The following is a 25,458-nucleotide window of genomic DNA, read 5'->3' on the forward strand; positions in this document are numbered from 1 at the left end:
TAATTGAAGTGGCTGTCAAGGGAACAGCGAGCTCGGTTTGGCTGTTTTGTTTTATGAGCCCCAGCAAAATACTACTTGCAGAAGTTAGGAATTAAGTTCATGAACTTTATCATAAGAGTAATATATTTACAACACTAGAAAGAATCAGGAAGCCATTGCGGTATATTTAGCCATCGGAAAAGGACCTGAGTTACACGATTAGAAGGAGCTATAGAAGGAGAGGTGTGATCATTTTTGCAATTAATGGAGCTGCTTTGATAAGGGGAAGGGGAAAAGTGCAGTAAATGGCAGGGGATAGTGAGAAGGGCGGCGGGACTATGAAAAAGACAACGAGATGAATGGACTGAAGACAGACAGTGAGATAGCACCGTGGGTCGGCAACAATAAAGATGTTCAAAGATGAAGGCCAAATCCGAGTTGCAAGCAAACTGCCATTTGTTATGCAATATGGCAGATGCCGTTCCAATGTGCAGTGTAGCAGCTACAACTGCTGCTTTTAGTAAAATGCAGAACATAAACTACGTGTTTAAAATGCAGTTATTTCAATGGACAACCGGGAGAGAATATCTACAATGTATTATTGCTGACAGTTGTCCCAATGTAGTATAAACAAATATGCTAAATATATCTTTTTGCTGCCCTGCATCGCGATTTCCGAGACTTCAAGCGTACATAGTGCATATATACAGTTTGATTACATCTATTAAAAAGGTGGATGATCAGTTTAATATGAACTTTGCAATAATTACTCAGGTGCCTAAACTAGTTTATTTTACTCGTGAGAATTCACTAGCATTTTAATATTTGGATTACCTCCATACTGTACAGAATTCTAACACCTGCATTGATATAGGATTACAATAGCGGCTAGTTCATTACAACTGGCCGTCATCAGAATAACAAGCGTACCCCACAGTGTAAATTTATTTAGTAACACGTTCGTTAAATTGGAATAACTCGCGAATGAGCTGAAAAGTTTCGGAAGGAATAAGCATGTAATCGGCACTAGCTGGACCTCACACACACTAACAGAATATTTACAAGAAACTTGCCAATGTAAACGTGACCGCATTCTCAGATAAACAGTAATCAACAAACCTCTGTATCATTTCGGGCTATAGCTCTGTCTGCTTATAGTTAATGAAGTGAGGTGACTGGTTGCACAGCCACTTCAGAGCGACTCGGCGCTGGCGTAAATGCTTTCAAAGCCATTTTAATTTTCACATCAGTGCACTTACTAGGTTTAAAGCCCTGACGGCTAACAAGTAGCTTGCGGTATTGGCGAATGTTTAACTAAGATGGCTAGCCATCAATTCCCTTTTGTTTGCTTGCAAATTAATCATCCTATACGTAGTTGGCGCCAGTGTAGATTTATCACACACAGGAGGGTGAATGAGTCGGGCGAGGAGAGACAAAGAGAGTTCGCACCTTCCTGCTTTTGATCCTAGATTAGTCCACCCTAACGCTTCATAATACGAGTCTCTAGGGTGCTTAGCCTGGGAGGTCACTCATAATTGGCGGAAGTTAGTGCAAACGTTTTAAAACGTTACATTATAACGCATATTTTATAAATATTTATAACCTCAACTGAGTCATTTCCAATACAATATTTTAGAAACTTATTATTTTGTAAAGAATATATCTGAACACGATCCACCCTTCTTGGCAAAAATACTGTTATATGGAATGTTTAAAACGGTGATTATAAGTTAAAGAACGCAGAGCTCCGAGTAGGATCTCCCTTTGTCAAGATGTCAAACAAAAATGCACACGCATAGGTTCAGGGGAACTCGCCTTGAAGAGAATCTGACGGCTTCCAAATCTCCACACAGGTCAGACAAGTGCTGTGCTTTAGGCATCCGCGGCTTAAGGAGGGAGCCAAGGGCTCACAACACGACAGGAGCAGAGCAGAGAGAGAGAGAGAGAGAGAGAGAGAGAAACAAAAAACCGGGAAGCCAATGAGACGTCGTTAGATCGCTGGCTACAACCGCGGAGGTTGGTGGTGGACAGAGCGAGCTTTTCGTCAGGATATACTCACAGATCAGGGAGGCGATATTTTGGTTTAAAAAAAACGAAAAGTGATACGCGACGGTAGTTACAACTCGACGTCAGCAGGCTGGCGCCAAGCACCCTTAAACATGTGCGTCCAAAATGCAATGTTACAAGAGCTAATCACTTTAGATGTTCCGCTCCTATCTCCGTGCATTCAGCCGATGTGAATGCTTTGCAGTTACAAATCTTTTTGCAGCAGCTTTCAGAGAGAGAGCGAGCGAGCGAGAGAGAGAGAGAGAGAGAAAGTGTCCTTAGTCTTTAAGCTACAGCAGCCCATCAGGCGCCATGTCCTGATAATTAAATCACCTCGTTAAATGAGGCTTTGTTGTTGTTGTTGTTATTGTTGAAAGCACGGCCAATAAATAAATACAATTAAAGCGCTGGACATATCACGGCCTTGCCCGCTTTTGTTACAGCACATTAAATGTCGAGCTCACTCTGTGCCGCAGGGCCCGGGGAAGAGGACGAAGGAGCACAAAATCGCCATGAATAAAAATAAATGGCAATCGCCCAAATCTGACATGTTAAGACGTTGGCGGTGGCGGCTGCCGATTAGTGTGAAGGGAGAAGTGATGTTTCGGAGACAGCGCGTAACGGCGAGAATGGGGCAGCGGGGCGGTCTGGCGCAGACCCCGGCTTGCCTGTGGAGAGACAGATGATTTCTTGCCCATTTCCTGGTAGTCAATGGTGGGTGAAGCCACCTGAGGCGGCTCTGTGTGCTCCCATTGGCTGTCCCCTCCTCTACTCCCCCCTCCCCATAATGATGTTGACATATTCACACGGCTGAAGTAGTGATGCTCGCTGTACGTTACAGTTTCCGACACCTTCTTTTTATAACTCATCTATCCCCGGCTTTAGTTGTCAAAACCACGCCTATGGAGCCACACAATTGGTCCGAAAGCGTCAAATAGCCAATCAACAGGGCTCAGCTATTCGCAACACGCACACATACACACACACACATACAGAAAGATCAGAGTTGACTGTTTGGGGAGATGCACCTCGGCTCTGCCACCGCCAACCAGTCTTACTTTCTGTTAATGTGAAGAAAAGAAACAATAATATTATCAGTAATAATGCCGTGCTTATAAGTGGTCGTGCGACAGAGATCCGGGGAGTGAATGAATTTACCGATGAGAGAGCCAGTCATTCCGGGGACAAGTATGGCTTATCATCCGTTCTTACCTCACCGGGCACCGGACTTTGCGATGAGTGCTGCTTTGGGACACCAGCCTCCGTTCTTCCCGGCTCTCGCCCTGCCGCCGAGCGGCGCGGCCTCTCTAACACTCCCGGGCGCACTTAACAAGCCCATTGTGGATCAGCTTGTCGGCGCAGCTGAGGCTGGACTCGCTATATCGGCAATGGGCCACCAGCCTTCGCATCTGAGGCCTCTTAAGAATCTGGAGCCCGAGGAAGAAGTAGAAGACGACCCAAAAGTTATACTCGAAGCTAAAGATTTGTGGGATCAGTTTCACAAGCGTGGCACTGAAATGGTTATCACCAAATCTGGAAGGTACAGCGCTTTTTATCCATTCAAGAGACGAGTGCCAGCCTTTCTGGTTGGAAATCATACGAATTTTTTTATATATTCAGTCGCGTTTAATTTTGCCACAAGATAATACATATATTTTACTGCGTTGTAGGTTTTAAGTACGCAAGGTAGATTTAATTGAGAAAAAATGGCTAATGTCCTTCTTAAAGTGTAATCTGACAAGGGGGTTTTCTAACACTTGGACTAAAAATGCTTCCTGAATAATGATCCATTTTGGTGACATGGTTTGGCTCGGCTGTTAGCTTCTCGCTATCCGGAGCCACATATTCATTGGATTAGTATAGCAAGGGTGTCTGAACCCTTTCAACTGCATCTTTGTTTTTCTGAGATGCGACAATCTTAGATCGTCGGACTAAGAAGGAAATAACCTCGGCCAAATATTTAATTTTCGTGAATAGTAATGAATTTAATTTAAATATGTTCTTACTTGTGACGGGAAGGTCACATGTGTTCTGAAGGGAGCCTATTGAGGAATCTGACTTAGCGAAGTTTTATTTATCCATTCATTTGATCTGAGCAAACGCAGTAGGAATAAGCAGCTGCATCCTAAATACCATGCACTGGATGCACGACCAACGTCCCAAACCAATACGTAGGTTCCAAAAGAGGAATTGCAACTTATCTCGAGGGAAAGCGTATGGTAGATTGTTTCCACGACACCTGTGAGAGTAACATTCTAACTCACGCAGTTTTTTTTATGACACCAATTGGCGATTATAAAACCATAAATGTTAGCTGCGGCCTTACCCAGGTACCAGACATACATATACTTTGGACAGAGTTGTTAATCATATTTTTTTCCCAATCAATTATACTAGACATACTGAGAATTAAGCTGGAAATATCTCCGGTTAAATCTTACTGCTTCGACGGTTTGGTATGCATTTTTTAAATAAATAAACAGAAGTATTTTCTAAATGTTAAACATATTTCACAAGGCTTCCAAACATTTCCTTTGCAGTGTTGTTATACTTTTATATAAAGTAACACTACTGAGATTTGTTATCCCAAATATTCCTTAGGAAGGATTACCTGCGTGTCTAAATTCCAACCATAAAATAGTATTGACATTAACGTTGTTTCTGCAGTAGAGGGTACAATACTGGCAATTTACTGCTATAAAGGTCAACTTAACGTTTTCTTTCAGGAGAATGTTCCCGCCATTTAAAGTTAGGTGCACGGGACTGGATAAGAAGGCCAAGTATATTTTGTTAATGGATATTGTGGCAGCAGATGACTGTAGGTACAAATTCCACAACTCACGCTGGATGGTAGCTGGAAAAGCTGACCCTGAAATGCCAAAGCGAATGTACATTCACCCTGATAGCCCAGCTACTGGTGAGCAATGGATGTCCAAAGTCGTCACTTTTCACAAGCTGAAACTGACAAACAACATTTCTGACAAACATGGATTTGTAAGTTTTATATTTTATTATGACTTAATCTCAACTAATTAGGTCGAGTGATTTAAAATATAAATTCAAATGAGTGATATTTCGTAATCTTAAACTGAAGTGGTAAGCTAAAAAATATCATTTTTTACAAAACGCATAATAAGGGCCTGTCGGCATGAGGACTATGCAGGGCTTTGGTTTTGATATTTATTCGGCGTTTTATGATTGTTCACATAACCTGGGGTATTGTGTAGATCGGCCATTTTAGGTATCTGAGATTGCAAGTATTTGATCATTAAGGGACATATTTGGCAATTTGTTTAATAGAACCAAAAAGTGATAAGGTATAGGTAAACTCTTTCAATTCTCTGATTAATAAATCTAGAAGTAATGGACAATGTCTTACAGTGGAAGCATATTTTAAAAATGTTTTTTTTGCCAAATCTGCCATGAATTAAGCATTGTGCTTGCTGGAGGAGGAACAAGAATCCAGCCACTGTAATAACAATGACGATAGCAGGAGCTCCGGAATCAACACATTTTAAAGTGACATTCAAAAAGCAGTGCACTGCGCAAGTTAAAATTGCTCAGGCTTGTTTAAGAATCGCTATCTATTTAACAAATTCTATGGTTCTGATTATCAAATTACATGCTGGCTTTGTTTGTGAATTATGATGCAGTTTATTTACATGTGTGTGTTTGTATATACAAATGCATATTTCTAAAAAAAAAGAAAAATGGACGTAGATACGTTTGTAACTATATACTGACAAGCAGATTCAGAAAAAATATTGTATCGTATGATTTTTGTTAGCACTCACAGCGGTGGGGAAGGCAATACTATAGAGGTTACCTCACCGCCAGTTGTTCACGTAGAAGGCCAGATTTACATTTCTGCTGAAATCTGTCTTACCATGTAAAAAAAATGATCAGCTATTAGTTTATGTTATTGCTGAACAACCATTAGTAAGCAGTGTGCATATAACGAGTAAAACGATATTATACTAAATTTAGCAGCAGCAAACCAAGGGTCAGTCTGGCAGTATCCAGAGTATTGGTACAATGTGTAGAGCTGCGTTCGCTTTGAGAGAATTATAATTGTTGACTTATTCTCTTCAGACTATTTTGAATTCCATGCACAAGTACCAACCTAGGTTTCACATTGTTCGTGCGAACGACATTTTGAAACTTCCTTACAGTACTTTTCGGACATACGTTTTCCCTGAAACAGAATTCATAGCCGTAACTGCATATCAAAATGATAAGGTGAGTAAAAAAAATGGAAGTTCGCAAAGTGTGTATAAATGCAACTTGTTAGATTGAATCACATGTGTCCAGTAATATAAGGCATCAAATACAGATGGAAGGCAAAAGGACGAAGTTGTAGTGAAACTTTTTTTTTGCCTGTATCTTAATTGTTTGGTTTATTCTGGTCAATAAGGAGTTTTAAAAGTAGACGACGGATTGCAATTAAATTTAAAAGAGTGCTTGTTGAATATTCTACCTCTATTGTGGCGCACTTAGATTTCATGCGTTGTTCTGTAGTATAGATTAAATTATACACCAGTAGACACCGGTTTTCTGAATGCAGATGTTTGCATGGATCGTATCTTTAGAACAATTCCCCACTACGAAGTAGTAGGGTTTGATAGATTTCTAAACTGCTGTGAAATTGCAGTCATTTAAAAACAAGTGGCACATTTCGCACCGTGTTTAGAAAGTGTGCGAATGTGGATGAACCGCAATAGTCTAGGTAAAAGAGTTGCAGTGGTGTGTTGTCCTAGCACAGGTATCAAGTCTATTAGGGTGATCAATTAATTATAATTACTCTTGGTTATTTCATACAAATAGTTATAAAAGAACATTGAACTCTTGTGTTTGTATCTAACTCAAAATTGCACTTCTAACTGGTCATATAGTTTTTTTAAATAAGAGAGTTACAGGTGGGTACATATTGCGGTGACCTGATAATCCTTGGTCATCACATCGTTGATTAAGGGCAGCTTCATTTCAGAGAGTGTGTATACATACATACAAATATATATATATATATATATATATATATATATATATTCTTGCCTTGACGTTTTGGGTTTCAGTTTCCCATATTCTGGATTATTATCTCCAGCCCATTATTAAAATGACAGTGATCTCGTTAAATTCTCTACCCTATTGAAATGAAAATGATGTGACAATAAAGTTACTGTTGACTTTGTTGTCAAGAAAGGGCAAGTTTCGATGGTGACGCCGGACCAGTTTTACCCCTTCTCCCTGATAAAGTACATGCTTATCTTGTTCCAGCTCACCCGGGATTATCATGAAAGGAGTACTTTTTATTTGAGGGCAGATATGTGATTTGTACTGAGGATCTTCACATTTAATAGAACAAACACTCCGCGTTGAACACCATAAAGCTAAACTCGGATCACTGTACAAAAATAAATCAAGCCATCGCTGTTTCCACCGTGTGTTCGGTTGTGTTCAGTTTTAGTGCTATCTTTAAGCTTGAACGTAAGAATTAAAATGCAAGAAATGTTGTAGCAACATATCAGATAAAGGCAGAAAATGAGATATGCCATTAAATATTGGTACAACCTTACCATGTGACCTATACAATGCGGCCGTAGTTTTAACAAAATTCGACATTTTTAAGTTAATAACTTTGGTATTAATCTAATGTTAAATTAATGTTGTGTCTGGTCTCTGCTCTTCACTTGTAACGTTCCTGAATAATGCTTAGAGCCTGTAAACTGTTAATGACAATTGTGGATACTGTGTTGTATCACTGAACACAGGGAAGAATAAAACTTGTTATTTTAACATCTAGATAACTCAGTTGAAAATCGACAACAACCCATTTGCCAAAGGTTTTCGTGACACGGGGAATGGGAGGAGAGAGAAAAGGTGAGATTGATTCAGTTTGGGTCTATTTGTCAATACGTGTGCCTCATTATATTCTTGATGTCTAATGTGGTGGTGTTACCGTTTCAGCGATACAGACTGAGAGATTGTGGATTGCTTATTTCCTTGTTATATTCTGAAACAGTCATGACTTTCACCCCAACGTTTGATGTTGGCGCTTAGTGTCATTTTAGAAGTTTCATTTTTAGAAATGTGAAGGCGTTATCTAATCATACCACACTGCCAGAGACTTTTACTGTGCAAGTCTCCACTGCGTGATCCAAAATGACTCAAAGGTGTTTGATTTCTAGAGCGAAATAATAAGAACAGTTATTTGATGACTCAAATCGTTGTCATTGTTTATTTATTTTTTTAAAAACAGAAAACAATTGGCAATCCAATCGCTGCGAGTCTACGAAGAACAGCAGAAAGGCTCCAAAGAGAACGGGACATCGGACGATTCGTCCAACGAGCAGCCCACTTTCAAATGCTTTGGTCAGTCCGCCTCTCCCGCTGTTTCCACTCCAGGGACTGCCAACTTAAAAGGTTATTATTTTGTTGGCTACACAAGGGGGTTGTTTGTTCTTTTTATAAGGCGCGACTAAGTTTGTGTTTTTCTTGCCTATTATTCGGGGACATGTTTGTATTAAAGATCTTAATCACCTCACACCATAAGTAAGGCAGGACACCACGCGTATCCTGGAATAGTACTGAATTGGGTGAAACGCCAGTATTCCTTTTTGAAGCAATGACATTTTGCAGGAATTTTAAAGAAACCCAGTACAGTTCATCTCCGTATTCATCAAATTTGTATTTAACATTAAAAACAGGGATTTTTTTTTAAAAGGTGCAGAAGTAAAACTAGAACATTTGGGTCTATCCCTCCGCACCCGAATTGCTAGTATTGTCATTGCATTGGTGTTTGCCCCAGCGTTGAGAACTGGTAACTCTTGAAGTGCGCATGGCCATTGACCTGCTAGGAAAAGTGCCACCATGTTTAAATTGGTTACTCTACGTTATTTATTGTTGTTCTGTTTTCCAGGTGCTCTGCAAAGTGATGGAGAAGAAAGCGACATAGATACTAAAGATGACCCCATTCAAGCGGAGACAGACTCGGAGAAATTCTCCACAACCACCGAGCAGCGAAAAGATGAGCGCAGTTCTGTCAAATCGCACCAACGCCCATCGGACACTGTGAACAGAATTAGAGAACATGAAAGCGCCAGGACTGATAAGAGTTTAGCGGATTTGCAGCATAGCCCGACAAACACCGCCTCCAGCACTATAGTCGTTAATGGCGAGGGATCGGAGATCAAAAGTCCAGTCAGAGACCATCAGAAAGGGGATGAAGCCAGTGCGTTGAGCAAGGAATCCTATTCACCCCTAACCGTGCAGACGGATAGCATCTCACACCTGAACCATGGACATTTACAGAACTTCGCCTTTTCTCACAACTTATCTGGTCAGCACTTCTTTACCCCATTGGGCGCAGGACATCCCCTTCTCTTGCACCCTAGCCAGTTTGCTATGGGTGGGGCCTTCCCAAATATGGCAGCAGGTATGGGCCACCTTCTGGCCTCCATGTCGGCCTCCGCGGGCGGGATCGGCAGCTTGGACCCCCTTGCTTCCTCACAGCAGGGATTACCTGGTGGATCAGCAACGGCTCTACCCTATCACCTCCAGCAGCACGTCCTGGCCTCTCAGGTACACCTACATCCTCCTTGTCTCTTATCAATTCTCTAACTATAACGTTACTCTCTTTTGCATGTGGAAATGGATTTTAAATTCAGGTCTTTTTTAAAAATATATTTTAAATAAGGCACCCTACTTGCGAAAAGTGAACTTACATGCCATATACAATAACCTAAAGATATTCTACCGAAGAGAACAGAATCATGAAACGTCAAAGTGGTGCAAGTGTATAATCTTTAAAAAATGCATCGGCACGGATACAGTGGGCCGAGTGGCTTCCTCTTGTGAATGTCCTACCATTATATGGAATATTGAGTTAGAGCAGCCCGCTGCAAGCAGATCCGCTCTATTGTTGCTCTTAACAGTACTGTAAATCGCATTTTATGTTTGTCCATTGGAATGATGTCTGTATGGTGAGGAAGTAATGGAAATATTTCTGTTTCATGTTGGTTAAAGCCATGCGCGGTGTAAACCTTCCAAAAGGGTGTCTGTACACCGAGGCTGCTATCTTTTGCACGTTACCAGATTTCGTCCATTAATGGCGCAAATCACTGCATGAAGTATAATCATCTCGCTTTCCAATCTGGAAGATTAGTTTATCGGTAAACGCGGGACTACAGTCTGATGCATCCAGCGTTATCGGTAATTATAAACTGCCTTTTCTTGTTACATTGACAGGGTCTTGCGATGTCACCTTTTGGTAGTCTTTTCCCTTATCCCTACACCTACATGGCGGCAGCGGCCGCTGCGTCAATGCCCGCTGGAGTCCCCACATCAGTTGCGTCCTCTATACATCGCCACCCGTTCCTCGGCGCAGTCCGGCCTCGCTTGAGGTATAGTCCTTACACGTTCCCCGTCCCCGGAATGGACAGTAGCAGTTTGCTGACCACCGCCGTGCCATCAATGTCCACTCCAGGCGAGGCTAAAGTCAACAGCATGGCAACCAGTCCTGTGTCAGCGGGCCTGGACTCGGGGTCAGAGCTGAACAGCCGGTCCTCGACTCTTTCCTCGGGATCCGTCTCCTTGTCTCCGAAGCAGTGTTCAGAAAAAGAAACATCCAGCGAGCTGCAGAACATCCAGCGCCTGGTCAGTGGACTGGATACCAAACAAGATCGGTCAACCAGGAGCGGTTCCCCCTGATAAGGACGGTGATAGCCGAAAGCCACGAGGCTTTGCATGTCACACACGTATTATCTGGTTTCTTTTTTAATGCTAGTGTAGAGCCTTGATCATATCGAGTTTCCCAGATTAGCAACAAAAAGTAGCCGAAAAGTGGAAGATGGAAGTTTCCAGACACCGTTGGTAGTTGGGTTGTAGATGTCAATCTGCTTTTCATATATATGCAATAACAGAAGGAAACGGAGACTATTATAAAGTATTTATGTAATTATTTGATAACGTGTAAATATACTGAAATTAGAATACTCGAAATTATTCTTTAATTTATTGTTGGTGTACATACATCTGTATATAAGGCTCCAAGCCTTTATTCGTTAGTCATACCCATTTCAATACAACTCCTTATTAATCAAGAGTGCCGGCATTGTTACCACTATTTTACCTAGTAATGTGTTACCTTCCTACATTATGACAAAACCTTTGTAGAGTACAAGACGTGCCATTTTTAGCTTTTACCATTGTTTCAGTGTTAAAGTGCTACTGTCTTTACAGTTTAGAGTAACAAAACAAAATAAATGGGCTCACCTGTTGCTTGAAAAGTAATGAAGACGCTTTTGGGGGAGGGTGGGTTCTTGGTGTGTCGAAACGAATGGAAATTTTATGCTTACAGCTTGAAAGTGCCGAGAGTTAAAAATAAATGAAGGTATATTTTGTGTTATAAAATATTGAATTTTCTTGGTTTTCTTGTACTATTTGTTTCGCTTTGAAGTTCTCATAAAATGTTTCAATAAATTTTTATCCAAGTCTCTTGTACCTGTTATTCCAATCAAACCTACAGTCAATTGCACGGCCTAGCCTGTAGATGAGTTTGGTGAGATCATTATATTATTTGATAATTAATCATCGACTTTAAAAATGTTCAGCTACGTTGTTAAGGTGTGAAATTTCTCACAAGCAGTTTCACCAGCTGTCATCGATCCTACCACAGAATCCCCTATCCTGTCATTGTTTTGCCTACCTTCTCCACCTTGTCGCATCTTCTTATTTACCTCACTGCTCTGTCAAGTTATTTCCCTTCCCACTGTGTTACATATCGCCCTTTCCAACTGTATTTATCATTTAAACCCACTCCGCAGCTTGTTAAACCGTCCCCTATTATATACGTGTTGTCTGCAATGTATTAAATCGTCCCCTCACTCTGTTCCATAATCTTATTATTAATCTTAAATATTCTCCCTTCTTACTGCATTCCCGCCCTCCACTGCTTTGTGTATCCTCCCCATTGTATTGCACCAACTTATTTCCCACTGTTAAAATATTCTTCCCACTGCGTTGCGTACACTCCCTGCACATTGTGCTATGTAACCTTCCCATTGTATTGAGCAAGCTCAATATTCTTCCTACTGCATTCCTCCTACTAAACTGCTTTGATACCCTTCTCAATGAACTGCACACGCCCACTCCCATCTTTAAACGTTCTCCCTTCCCACTGTAAAAGCCGTGGAGTACTTAACACCACGACTCCCTGACACCCCAGCGGAACACGTTGATGGCATTTCCATTCTCTTTTGCAGTGGCGACTCACCTAATTATTTCACTAACGCATCCATGGACAGAACAAAGTGGTATTTCCACAGGGGAGAGTACAGAATTGTTGTTAAAGTAAAAGTGCAACACTGTTTATAAAAATCATCTTACCCCCTCTAATATCACAATTCTGGACCCGGAATCTCAGGTTGGAATTTGTAAACCATCATACCACATATATATTCGGCAGGGCTCATTTTTTGTCGATAATAGAAAGTCAAATAGTCAAATCTATATTTTAGTTTTTGGCCTAAAGAAGCACAAAACCCTTATGGCATTTTCAATACGACGTTTCTGGAAATACAAGAGTGTTTTTGACCTGAAAGAAAGAGGCGACTAATCAAAAATGTTGTGGTCACATAAAGAAACATAAGTAATGTCAGTTTCATGGAGAGAAGGGAAATCCCTAGAGCTAAAGGGCAGCCGGGTTGTAGACTGCGTTGATTGTTTTCTTATTTATGATGATATGCAACTCACGCCGTAATTTGTTTCATTTTAAATCCAATTAAGGACAGTAACCTGTGACTGTTTGTGTAACTAGGTTAATGAAATCCATGTAGAAAACACCTTCCTTTCAAAACGCCATCCCTTGAAAACTTAGTAAATAGCCAGAAACTACTATTTTTATTCAATAAAAGAGCCTTTCAAGCAGAAGGTGACGTGGGAACAATGTCCGCTGACCTGTTGACGGTGATGTTAATAAATAACCTTGGCGGCGCTCCTGTATCAGGGTAAACAATGTGCACTATGCTTGTTTTATCACAGTGTATCACTCACCTGGCGCCTCCGCTGATCCAATGTGTGATTTCAGCAGCGAGGGACCGTTCCCTGGTCACTGAGCGCCATCTAGGGGCTAGCAGTCTGAATAATCCCAGTGACCCGGGCAGAGTGTAAAGGTCACTTCATGGCCAGTCTGCGTAAAATTCATTACAGACTCGCCTGTCTAGATATGTAATTGAAAATCGTTTCATTAGGCATTAGGATATGTTTTTCTGGGGGGTGGGGTGGAGGGTGTATTTCTTGGGGTAAGACGTGGAGCATAATCATTGCATTGTTCCCTTAGCAATATCTCCAAAATTTGACCAGATGTTTCGATGAGGATATTCATAAAGTTCAATATAAAATACATATATTTTCTTCATAACACCGGTAACTATATAATTATAAAATTCAAACGAAGACAAACGAATGAAAATATATTTCAATGTAATGGACCCTATAGATTTCATTTTTTAAATGCCGACAGATTCATTATTCTTTAGAATGCCTACATTTGAAATTCTTCGTGTCTGGAGAAGCTCAAATTAATCCGGTAGTGTGGTTTGATGGCTCAATATATAGCCCTGCACGTTTCTAAGGAGGCATGCTATGAATTGAGACCATTTAATTTCCCGTAGGACCCGTTTTATTTAATTATTGCGCGCTCTGCCAAGATATTGAATAATTATCGTTACGTTGTTGCTTTTCATTTACTAGCGTTTAGTAAACGCTGAAAATAAAGTTTTAATGCTTCACCGAACTGTTCTTTATCCGCCGAGGTGCCTTCTATTTGGATATCTTAGTCACTCTGATTTGAACGTGGGCTACTGCAGATCTCGGCGTCAGGTGAAGAATCCAACGTGTAGAATACTTAAAAAATAAAAATTATCATGCAAAATAAAGTCAGCGAGTGAGAATGTCTGAAAGCATTTTCCTGCAGAGAGAAAAAAAACAATTTGAATGGAAATTTGCCGAAACAAGATAATCAAACTATGTAACCGAAGAGCGAATTTAAATAATACTACGTGATGTTGTGAAGTCTACTAAGTAGGTAGTCGCGCCTGCTAATAGGGTACATACGACGATAATGATCAATTTTGAGGACCACGCGTGGTTAATAAATGTCGATATGGTGCGTGTTCTCCTCAGCCTCATTCTATTACTCAGCCGGGTCAGAGCCGGCCGGCAGATTTACTGCAGCCGATGAAGCGTGAGGCGCCATCTATAGGGAGGTGTCAATTAGTTTGTTTCAGCCGGAGCGACAAGCCTTTCCCTTTGGCAACCGGTTCGCTTGACAGAAGCCTGACGCCGGGGTGTCCAGCCGCACTGACCCTTTCCACACCTCGAAACAATGGAAAGGGGCCAAGGCCGCACTGCCTCCAGGCTTGGAAGTCCCCTCAGCTCCGGACTCTTATTCACCCACCAAACGTTGCCCCGGGGCACGGCTTCACCGAGGCCAGTCGGAGCACAAATCGCTCTCCAAATTGGCTCTGGCTCGCGTCGAGGTCAGAACAAAGAGGTTGCCCGAGCATTCTCAGTGCATTAGACCGGCGTTGTGAACGCTTGCATATATTCCACATGGTGGAGCTCCGGTACCAGATAACCTCCACAACTGATCCGCAAAACCACTAGACACTGCGGAAGGGAAGGGGGATCCTGTGCCAGGTCTGTCGCGTTGGAACCGCCTTAAAGGAACAATAAAGCAGTCGCTTCTCACGGCCCACAGTTGGGAACGCTGTAAAACGACAGCGGAACACAAAGCGTCCGGTAACAGATCTTTTACCATCGCCTCGACGAGTCTTGTATTTTGCGTTTTATCTTATGTAAACAGATGTGTTCAGATGCCCAGATCGTTCGATGCATTTTCAGTTTTGGATAGCACTTGAACAATGTAATTATCTGATGCCGCTTTCTTCTGTTGAAGGGATGTTGATGTTAAAATGATTGTGGAGAATAACAGCAGTTTACTGAAGGGCTAGATACAAAAGAAGTGAATGACATTTTACGCCAGAGCAAATCTCAAATTCGGTGTGTAATTATAGTCCGTGAATTACCATGACAGTATAGCGTGAAGTTATTTTTAGTTAATAGACTTGCGCCGAAAGCTGTGCTCAGCAGCCGTGCAGAGGGTGGGAGTTTTTCGTGCACCTGACACCCTCAACAAGTTGGACCAGCAACTGGGAGTTGTCTCCAAACTGCAGACGTGTCTCCTGGTGGCTGCTTCAGATCAAACGTCAGCCTTGGGTAACGTGCAACAACAACCTGCATTGCTATAGCAGTTTGACCACAGTGAAACCGCCCCAAGATAATTCACAGAAGTGTTATCAAGCAGGGGGAACTTCACAGAACCATATAATGATTGTTGGGGTAAATGTTTGATTAAACCGTGATTAAAGAAAATCAAACAAAATCCGGAGATCAGAAATAAAAACAGAAGATGCTGGAAACACTTATAGATCAGGCAGCATTTGTGGAAAAGGGAAGTGGAGTGGAGATTGTGGGACTGTCATCCTGAAAGGGAAAAACAAATTACTTTTCAGTTGAAAGGAGGGAAGGGGGTGGATGCAAAGGTCAAAGGGAACTCCCCACCTTGATCAAAGAATGATTTGGGGAGGTGGGTGAGTGGTGGGTACTGGCAGTGTGGGTTCGGATATGTTAAGAAGTAGAGAGATGGAAAGGTTGCTCTTCCTGAACTTTGGCATTGTAAAATGATGAGAATTGGGAGGTGCTGGAGGCCAGACCAGAGAGAATGCAGGGATCCCAGTGGGCTTTCAGTCTGGAGAAGGTTCAGAGATGGAGAAAGAAGCTGGGTAAGTTGAATATTCCATGTCTTAATTTATGATTGTGACTAAAATGTCAGTGATTCAATGCCAAATTTTGTGTAATTTTGTCCTCTATTTGGATTGTTTAAAGGATGGGCAACCTTTTTTCCTCTCCTTAGGCAGTCACCACAGGATTGAGGACGACTTATTCCCACGCAGATTTTGTGGATTCTCAGGTGGCTGATGAGGTTAATGTAGAAACTGTGGATTCCTCCCCCAGTGGGACAGGTAGTTGCCAACAGGGTGGTAGTTTCTGAAGTTGACATCTCCTGCTGCTGCTTATGCAAGGCTTCTGTGCGCTCCTGATGCATTGTCTCAAGGTTCTCAATGCCACTCCAAGTGTTTCTCCTCCACTTTGAATGCTCTTGAGCCTGAGATTCACAGAAGTTGGTGGCGATGTTGCGTTTCTTCACCTTTGAATCTTTTTTTCTGTCTGCCTGGTAATCTCTTCCCATGGAGTGTAGTATATGTTTTGGGAGTTTGTTGTTTGGCAAACATAGTCATAGTGAACTCTATACAACTAGGGGCTCAATATATTGAACATTGGCCAGGGAGAGGACACTCATGTTGGTTTGTTTGTCTGTCCAGTGAGCAACTTCTACTGTTCTGTACAAGAACAGGGCCAGCTGTCTCCCTCTGTTAGGCATCACTGACCCCTTATGTGATAACAGTGAATTAGCTTCTGCAGTGCTGGATATGGGTTTATTTATCAGGTAATGTGAGCACAGCTGTTTATATAAGATAAAATGCAAACCAAAGAATAGCTGTGGCGAAGCTGGGAAATTGTTATTGGAGACTGTATGTTCCGCTGATATTTCCTGGTGTGCCCTATGTTGTTCTACTGTTGAATACCCTTGCGGCAGTGCAACCAATGCACTGAAACACTAAGGTGTCCACACACTGGTGAAATGAATTGATGTACCATGGATTTTAGTGGCATGAGTGTAAGGTCATGGCTTTATTGGTCCACACAAAGAAGGTTCCCACTTTTAATTAGTCTACTAATATAAGATACCCAAACAAGAGGGAGGAGTGAGGAGTGGAAGAATTAGGAGTCACACCCCCGTAAAGAGATTAAGCCAATTCTACCTTGCCAACATTTGCATCAATGGAAATTAATTGTCTCAAAGTTGGATTAGTGTAGGATTAGTGCACTTTTCACCTTTCTCTACCCACTCTCTCTACCCACTGCCACTTTTACTGGATGTCCAATGATGTGCAGCCAGGACTGCTGTCTACCTCAGACTCAGGTCCCTTTTCATAAAGCAGTCAGGGTCAATCATATGTGTGATACTCCAGTTGGCCATCTCAGGATGGGAGCAGCTATCATTTCCTCCTTGACCAGGTTTATAGGTGAAAGAACAAATCATGAAAAGAAACACTTTTAACCAATTTAGAGAGGCAGAAGGGAGAAGGAAAGTGTGTCAGGAAGAGCAGCAGTGCTCCTCAGTGCCTCAAAAATGTTGGGTCTACTGCTGATGCTACCCCACCACCCCATTGTCAACCATGGTGCCTACATGATCAATGGCTCTCCTCTAGGCTTAACTTGCTGTGGCAGGGCACCTCCGGGCTTTGTGAAGTTGTGTCTTACAGTATCAGATTGACTAAAGTAGAAATAATATTGTGTGGAGTGATAAAGCCATAACTTATTACACTGCTGACACAATAATCTTTACAGGCATATGGGCAAAATGATGGGTCAGTGCTTATGATGTATAATAAATCAAATGGCATTTTGGCCACGGTGAAATTAATTATCATTCAATACTGTCATAGAACAGATTACTTTATGAAATAAAATTATGTAATATGATTCAACAAAGGCTGTAATTCCATCTCATTATTTTATGTATGTATATATGCAGGAATCTGTTTGTTCTGTGTGTTTAAGTATCAGAATAATAAAACAGGAATTACCGCTTGAATGGAAACACACCCAAAGCAAGCCTAAAGCAGGTATTATTGGTGGGGTAAAGAGCCTTTCACAAATGATACATGAATAGATTGAGGAATTACTTCTTTTGTTCCAGAGTACAGTTATGCAACATGAAATTTTGGGAAAAAATTTGGACAGGTAAATAAAACTTTCCCAGAAGTAGTTTGTATTAACTTACTCAAATTCTTTGGATACAACACTATCAAACATTTACTAAAATACAGTCTTTTCTGAAGCACATATATGTATTGTTTACTTCAATCTGCTTTTGAAACTGCATGTATACTGATCACCAATGAACACAGGGAATGAGAAACATCCACAGAGAGAGATAGTTAGTTAGGCCTTAAATGTTTAAACAGCCATGGCCTTAAAATGACGCTGCGAAAATACTAATGCCCTAATACTGCATGAGATTCTGTTGTTTGCTATTTTAACAAAACAGTAATCCATTTAAAGTGAAGATGTTAAAGTGGTTTGTTAAACATTAAGTATTTGCATAGCATAATTTCAAGTACTATTTTGAGAATTAAATCCACTCTTATATGGTTAGTTTATATTCTGCTATTTCACAAAACAGGTTTACTAGATAAAACAAAATTTTATAAAATTGTGATGTAAAAGACTTTAGATATCCAATTATCAAATAAACTTAAAATTTGACTCGTTTATGCAGATTTTCAACTTGTAACCTGGGGTAAAATTGCTGCTGTAAATCAGCTGTCTCTGTGGAATCTCCCTAATTTTCATTTCTACCAAAATCAGTGGAATTGATAAGTCAGGATATTTTATAACAGATGACAGTTCCCGTTTTGGGTGGCAAATTTAAAATCTATCCTTACATTTCAGACTCATCATTCATGTGATCATAAAATTTGATGAAGCCTTTTACATCAAGGTTATTTGGTACTACATATAATTGAACCAAACATTATTTTTCAACTTAACAGTGAGGAAAAATCCATTTTGTTTGTTTGTAGGGAAATAGCTGAATATAAATTATTCACATAAGAGGAGGTCTAATGTTCAATACATAGCACTTGAAATTATGGTGTGCAAATAATTAATGTTTAAAAAAAACATTAACCTGTTTATTGTCAATGGATTACTCTTCTGTAAAACAAATGATATAAACAAATTAACTGTTCACACATTAAAATTCACAAAGATTAATTCCAAGGCCTTAGTTATTTAAAAACTAATGCCTTTTCTAAATTAGCTTTTATTATAATCTCTCACAAATACTTAATCAACAGGGATAGTTTGGTTCAGAAAACATTTGCTGCATATGATCTTACAGTGAAATACAGTAATGTGCCACTGGTCTGAGACCAGCAGTTGCAGAATTGATTCTGAGGGTATTTATTTATCCCCCTACTGTGAATCTAACTTTTGGGGGTTGGGAAAGTATGCTGCAAATGCTGATAAACTTTAAATATTTTGAGTGTAGATAGGAAGATCCACTTTGTACTTTCAAAAATATTTTTTTTGTTATTGCAAACATTTTAGTTTTAAGTTTTTAATCATATAAATTAAAGGTATGTACACTCTATACATCTCAGACAACCATACACACAAAGCCATTTCAGGTTTTGATTATATGATGCCTGTAGGATGAGTCCATGGAGATTTTTTGGCTTCATTATTTGCTGCAGGGGATTATTTAGCCTCTACAGGCCCAATACATTGCATTATGCAGCTGCAGTATTCTAATGTGTCTATCACTATTTCACAGCATACCTCACTTTTCCAATTTAACACTTAACCTTTATGTAACTGAAGCAGCTGTTATTGAAAATCAGGCCAAAACATAACATTTTTCTCACCCTAATATCAAGGATATGTCTGTAACTCAACAATGATCAGTCCATTTCATTCAAACTTACCCCATGTCCAAGGACGCTGAAGGCAAGATTTATTATTTAAGGTGAGTCTGGAGATATCGCTCACATAAAGAAAAATTGCTGTATTATTTTATTTGATGTCTGATCCAGCACAGAAGTATGTAGTGTACACATCTTAAAATACACAGCACAGGAATAAACTGACTAGCCTAAGAAATGCCAAGTTTATGCTCTATTCAAAACCCCTCCCATCTTCCCTTGCGTGACACTATAGGGATCACATTTCATTCCCCTCTTCCATGTACACTTTTCTACCCTCCCCTGAACTTCATCCTTATTTCATTTTCTCATGATTTGTAAGTTGTACATTCACACTACTCAATGAATTTTTTTTTCTCTCTGAATTCCCACTGAAGTCCTTGGTGACTTCTATATTTATGTGAGTAACCTTCTGATTTGCTCTTCCCCTCATGGAAATATTTGCTTTTCATCTACTCTTTCAGAAACCTTCATGATTTTGAAGAAAACTATTGGGTTCCCCATTTGACTTTCCCTTTCAAGAAGAAATCCAGACATTTCTGATAGGTGTTATCCACATTTTTCATATCACTTCATTTTAACTTCATTTTTACACACTTTTTAGTGCTGCTGTATTTTTTTCTACAATACAGCAACCAAAATTGTGCACTTCCAAAATTGTGCACTTCCCTTCAAGAGTGGTTAAAAATAGGGTAGATACATGTTTAGTATAAATTTACTTATTTTAAATTTGATCCATAACTTAGTGTTGATCTGTGCTAGTTTATGGCCTTATCAGCCCATGTCATTATTGTTAGTGATTTATGTATTTGAATGTCCAGATTGTTTTTAGCAATAAACAATCTGCTGGGAGAACTCAGTGCATCAAGCAGCATCTGTGGAAAGAAGGGAATTGTCATCGTTTTGGGTCAACCCAAAACAGCGACAATTCCTTTCCTTCCGCAGATGCTGCTCGACCCGCTGAGTTCTTCCAGCAGATTGTTTGTTGCTCCAGATTCCAGCATCTGCAGTTTATTGTGTCTTTTAGATTTCTTTGTTCCTCTGCTCCATTTAGATACTTGTTATCCAAGTAATATTTGGCCTCCTTATTTTTCTTAGTAAAAAAAATGGTATTACTTCCTTGCCTGTGTTACAATTCATTCCAAATTATAACCCAACCCATATATTTATTAATATTTCTTGTACATTGATATAGTCCTGCAGAGTGTTGACTGCTAGCATGTCCCTGCTCCTCAAGTTTAACTAATTCACAGATTTTGCTTTTAATTCTAAACCTTGGTGAATCAGCTAGCATAATCAAAGACCCCACCCACCTGGGACATTCTCTCTTCTCTCCTCTTCTATCGGGTAGAAGATACAGGAGCCTGAGGGCACGTACTACCAGACTTAAGGACAGCTTCTACCCCACTGTGATGAGACTATTGAATGGTTCCCTTATACAATGAGATGGACAATGACCTCACAATCTACCTTGTTGTGACCATGCACCTTATTGCACTGTACTTTCTCTGTAGCTGTGACACTTTACTCTGTACTGTTATTGTTTTTACCTGTACTACATGAATGTACTCTGTACTAACTCAATGTAACTGCACTGTGTAATGAATTGATCTGTACGATCGGTATGTAAGACAAGTTTTTCACTGTACCTCAGTACAAGTGACAATAATAAACCAATACCAATACCAATAGGATGAAATTAGAGATGTACATGCATGGGCGATTCGATTGGCTTTGTTCCCTTTCCTCTCTCTCATGTAATCACACAAATGACCATGATTACAAATTTAACAACAAAAATTACAAACCTTCATAGTATAACGGGAGATGCAAAAACATGAAAGATGATCAGGCTTACACTTCCATCCTACAGACAGGACAATTCTTGCTACGTGCAGGAAAGCTTTATCAGCATGACCATGAAAAGTTAGATTTTGTAATATTATTAACAGCTTCATCAGCATGCTAATAATAAATTATGGTGGCACTGGAACAGTCATTTCCAAGCATACATTTCACCAGAAGCAGTTCCTTCTACAAAGAGGCAAAGCAACAGCGATTCCAGAGGAAGTAATTTACAGTGATAATTGCTTTGTATTTTATGTGCGTGCAAAGACATCTAAAAATATTAAATATGTTGAACGGAGCCTGGTCCAATATAATAATTTTTATTTATATACTGCCTTTAATGTGGGATAGCAACCCAAGTGTATCATAAAGCAAAACTATTAAAAATGAGTGCTTGGAGAGTTAATAAATTTGAAAAATGGGTTCCAAGCAGGCTTTAAGGGTGGAAAGGAAAGAGTCAAATAGATTTAGAAAAGTAGTTCAGGATAAATGCATTTGAAAGCACTCCCAACAGTGGTGAGCAAAAGAAGATGGATGAGAAGGAAGTAGGCTGGCCGTATAGAAGGCCAGAGTCAAAGAGCAAAAACAATTAAACTATCTGTTATAATAAAATGTTTGCACTAAGTGGATGAAGGATGACTCATACATTCTAATGCAGTTATATGATTTGCAAAATTAGAGGCTCCAGCAGGGATAAAGTAAGATGAGAAATACTGATTAATGTATAATTTTTGGAATGATTATTTTTGAGACCTGTGCAGTAGCAATGTTGGAATCAAGCCATAACCTGCCACTGCCTATTTTCCACCAGTGGAGAGAGCTTGTAAAAAATAATTTACATTGTGCTACTCGTGCAATATAAACTCCTCATTTTCCCTGTCTGTGCTTTTGTACAGTTGTAGGATTACCTTCCAGCATCATCCTCGTTAATGCCTTGCAGGCGCCATTTGGAAACATTTGCTTGTATGAATTCAGCAGCTTATTTTGCCACAATAGATGAAAAATTTTACATGTTTCCAGCATTCTAATCACAGAATAACTGAGAATAGTTTTCACCACTTAGCAGTTAGACTTTATTGTAAAATATGAATTTCCTTATATAATGTGGTGACTTTATTTTAGTGTCCATTGATTGAAATGCTGAATGTGACTTCTATGTCGGGCAGGATCTAATGACCTGTCATCTAAGCATGCCTTTTTCCATTAAACAATGAATCCTAAAGGATGATTTTGACCTGTTAATAGTAGATGGGTTTCATCTTATCAAGGGTAAGGCCAAGTGTTGTCATGAGATGATTTCTTTCAAGGAAAGTTAACGTAAGAGGGATAGGCACTAGGATGAAGCAATGGGCTGGAATACACTGATTTCTAGCCAGCAGTTCTGTGGAGAACTGTTAGTTAGATTCAATATTTGGTTTAGCTCGCTCCTACCCTTGGCACCTGCATATTACGACACACAGGTCAAGAACAAGCTGGATCTGACATCCCAGTCCACTGCTGACAAAGAGCAGAGCACTAAAGTCCTGGCTGGATGTACCTTGCATCTAATCCCACAGCTTTGTGCCTGGGAGGGCTGCTGTATGCGTCACAACCCAAACCTTTTCAATGAGGTCACCTACTTTGATTGAAAAGGTAAGTGCTGTGACTTTGATGGGACTTTATTTTACTTAATTATAATGTTTTTAATTATTTTTAAAGCACTTAAAGTTAGTAAGTAAATTTACTTTTTTTTAACTTTTTAATGATTTTTATGTCTTTAAATTGTCATGATCATAGACATTTAAAAGTAAGTCAAGGGCCTTTGACAACAGCAAGCTGTCAGAAAGCCACTGGGGCATGTGAGGTGGGGTCTCTGCCGCCAGTCAAGACCAAATCATTGATCCACTTAAGGGGATGGTATGGCATCAAGGACACCACAAGACCTCAAAAAGTACACACTGCCACAGAAATAGCACAGATGGCAGAATGGATCAAGCACAATTTGAAGATAGGAATAGGTACACAGAGAACTGGGAGAGATAATGTTACTAGACTAAAGAGTAGTTCAGGCATTGGCAAATGCAAAGTCTAAGATGGGTGCTTGGACTGCATGTGCAGAACTACACAAAATGTGATAAATAATGTCATTAACTTCCAGATGTGTCTCCAATATATTATCAATAACAGAGTCCTGGTTGAAAGAAGTAGCACATTGGGATATAAATATGCTTGGCTGCAATGTATTCGCAAAAGACACAAAGGGGCAAAGTACAGGAGAAGTGGCAGTGTTGATTAAAGAACTACTTGAGATGTCAAATATGGGACCTCGGTCTACCAATCACCTTTGTCCCTGCCACACCACTCCCCCTCTCCTCATTATACTGGTGATCTCCCCTCTCCACTCTTAGTCCTGATGCAGGGTTTTGACCCGAAATGTCGACGATTCCTTCCACCTCCCCACCCTCCCACAGATGCTGCTCGACCCACTGAATTCCTCCAGCAGGTAGTTTATTGCTCCAGATTTCAGCACCTGCAGTCTCACTTGTGTTTCCAAATATGAGATCTATTTGGTTAAAATCAAGAAGAGCAATTACTCTGCTGGATGTTTAGGTCACCAAACAAGGGAGAGGAGATAGGGAAAGAAAATGTGTGTATTACAACAAGATGCAAAAAATACAGAGGAGAGATAATAAAGGTCATCAATAATTCCAATTCAGAAAGAGTGTAAACAGGAAGGAAGTGTGGGCGAAAGACTGGAATGTGCACTAATGAATTTCTTGATTAGCGAGTTGTCGCCCCAATGCTGAAGGAAGAAGAATTGTTTCAAGTCTGCAGAAAAAAGATTTCATTTTTTAATGGCAAAACATTCCTGAAGAGGGATTTGGCTGATACTGCAGAAGAGGAGGAGATAGTTGTCATATTGATGTAGGTTACAAATAGTTAATTAAAATGTAATCCTCAGTTTAGATATATCCCCAAATGTGGATGGGATGCATTATGGGATTAAAAGCAGTAATTATAGAGAATGAGGTACAGTTTTCATATTTCCCAAACTTCAATGGTTAAGAAGGTAATGAAGGCAGTTTGTAAATGGTACAAACCTTTCTTGAAAATGGTGGGGGAGGTCATTGCAATGGCAGGTGACGAATATGTTAGAGACACAAATCTGAACAAAATTATTTGGCAGTTGGAAAAATATGGGGTAATAAATGAAATTCATCATACATTTGTTCACAGCAAATAGTGCTTAACTTACTTGATTGGGTGATATGATCAAATAAGGGTGTGGGTTAATGAGGATAGTGTGATTGATTATGTGATTGTGAACTTTCAAAAAGATAATTGGGAAGGCACCACACTGTTAATGAAATTAAAGAGATTGCACTGATACAAAATTTGGTAGGGGATTGAAAGCAAATGACACATTTTCTGATCAAAGAGAAGTATAGAGGGAAGTTCCCTCCATAAGTCTAATTGTTTTTTTCAATCTATATGAATGACCTATTTAACTATCACATTATTTCAAAGTTTGAAGATAATACAAAACCCAGAAATGTTTTCAACAATATGATAGATAGTAATCATCCTCAGAACGAACTGACAAACTGGTAAAATGGGCAATGATGAAGCAATTGAAAGCAAATGCCAGAAGTGTGAATCAATACATTTTAGAAAGAAAAATAGAGACAATATGAAACAAAGGGTGTCATTGTATAGGTTGTGCAGAAATCAAGTGGCGTGTCACTGGGATAAACAAGACTTTGAATGTGGAAAGTCAGTTTGAAAAGCATTGGCATCCTCGGCTTTATTAATGGACTATAAAAGCAACAAAGCAACAGCAGACCATTATGAACATTGGTTAGACCACAACTGGCGTACTGCATTGCATTTTAGGAAGCATGTGATGGCCTTGGTTCAAATTTACCTGGAATGG

General features: G+C 40.0%; 1 protein-coding gene across 2 annotated transcripts; it reads left to right on the forward strand.

Moving 5' to 3' along the window:
• The first annotated feature begins 2,998 nt into the window (after positions 1-2,998).
• Positions 2,999-11,508, forward strand: tbx3a (T-box transcription factor 3a). 2 transcript variants are annotated; one of them, XM_052031958.1, is made up of 7 exons: positions 3,000-3,565; positions 4,752-5,019; positions 6,118-6,264; positions 7,826-7,902; positions 8,282-8,445; positions 8,942-9,603; positions 10,270-11,508. In XM_052031958.1, exons 1-7 carry the CDS (start codon positions 3,174-3,176, stop codon positions 10,729-10,731), a joined length of 2,172 nt encoding a protein of 723 aa, XP_051887918.1. In that variant the 5' UTR covers positions 3,000-3,173; the 3' UTR covers positions 10,732-11,508. The 2 variants fall into 2 exon arrangements, with proteins under 2 accessions (XP_051887919.1, XP_051887918.1); XM_052031959.1 differs by lacking the exon at positions 6,118-6,264 and having other exon boundaries at positions 2,999-3,565.
• The last annotated feature ends 13,950 nt before the right edge of the window (positions 11,509-25,458 follow it).

This window comes from Pristis pectinata, chromosome 17 (assembly GCF_009764475.1).
Source record: "Pristis pectinata isolate sPriPec2 chromosome 17, sPriPec2.1.pri, whole genome shotgun sequence".
In the NCBI taxonomy this organism is placed as follows: domain Eukaryota; kingdom Metazoa; phylum Chordata; class Chondrichthyes; order Rhinopristiformes; family Pristidae; genus Pristis; species Pristis pectinata.

Coding starts and splice junctions, on each gene's coding strand:
- tbx3a (XM_052031958.1), top strand. CDS start 3,174: ATGAATTTACCGATGAGAGAGCCAGTCATTCCGGGGACAAGTATGGCT. Junction 3,566..4,751: donor GTTATCACCAAATCTGGAAG/GTACAGCGCTTT, acceptor GTTTTCTTTCAG/GAGAATGTTCCCGCCATTTA. Junction 9,604..10,269: donor AGCACGTCCTGGCCTCTCAG/GTACACCTACAT, acceptor TTACATTGACAG/GGTCTTGCGATGTCACCTTT.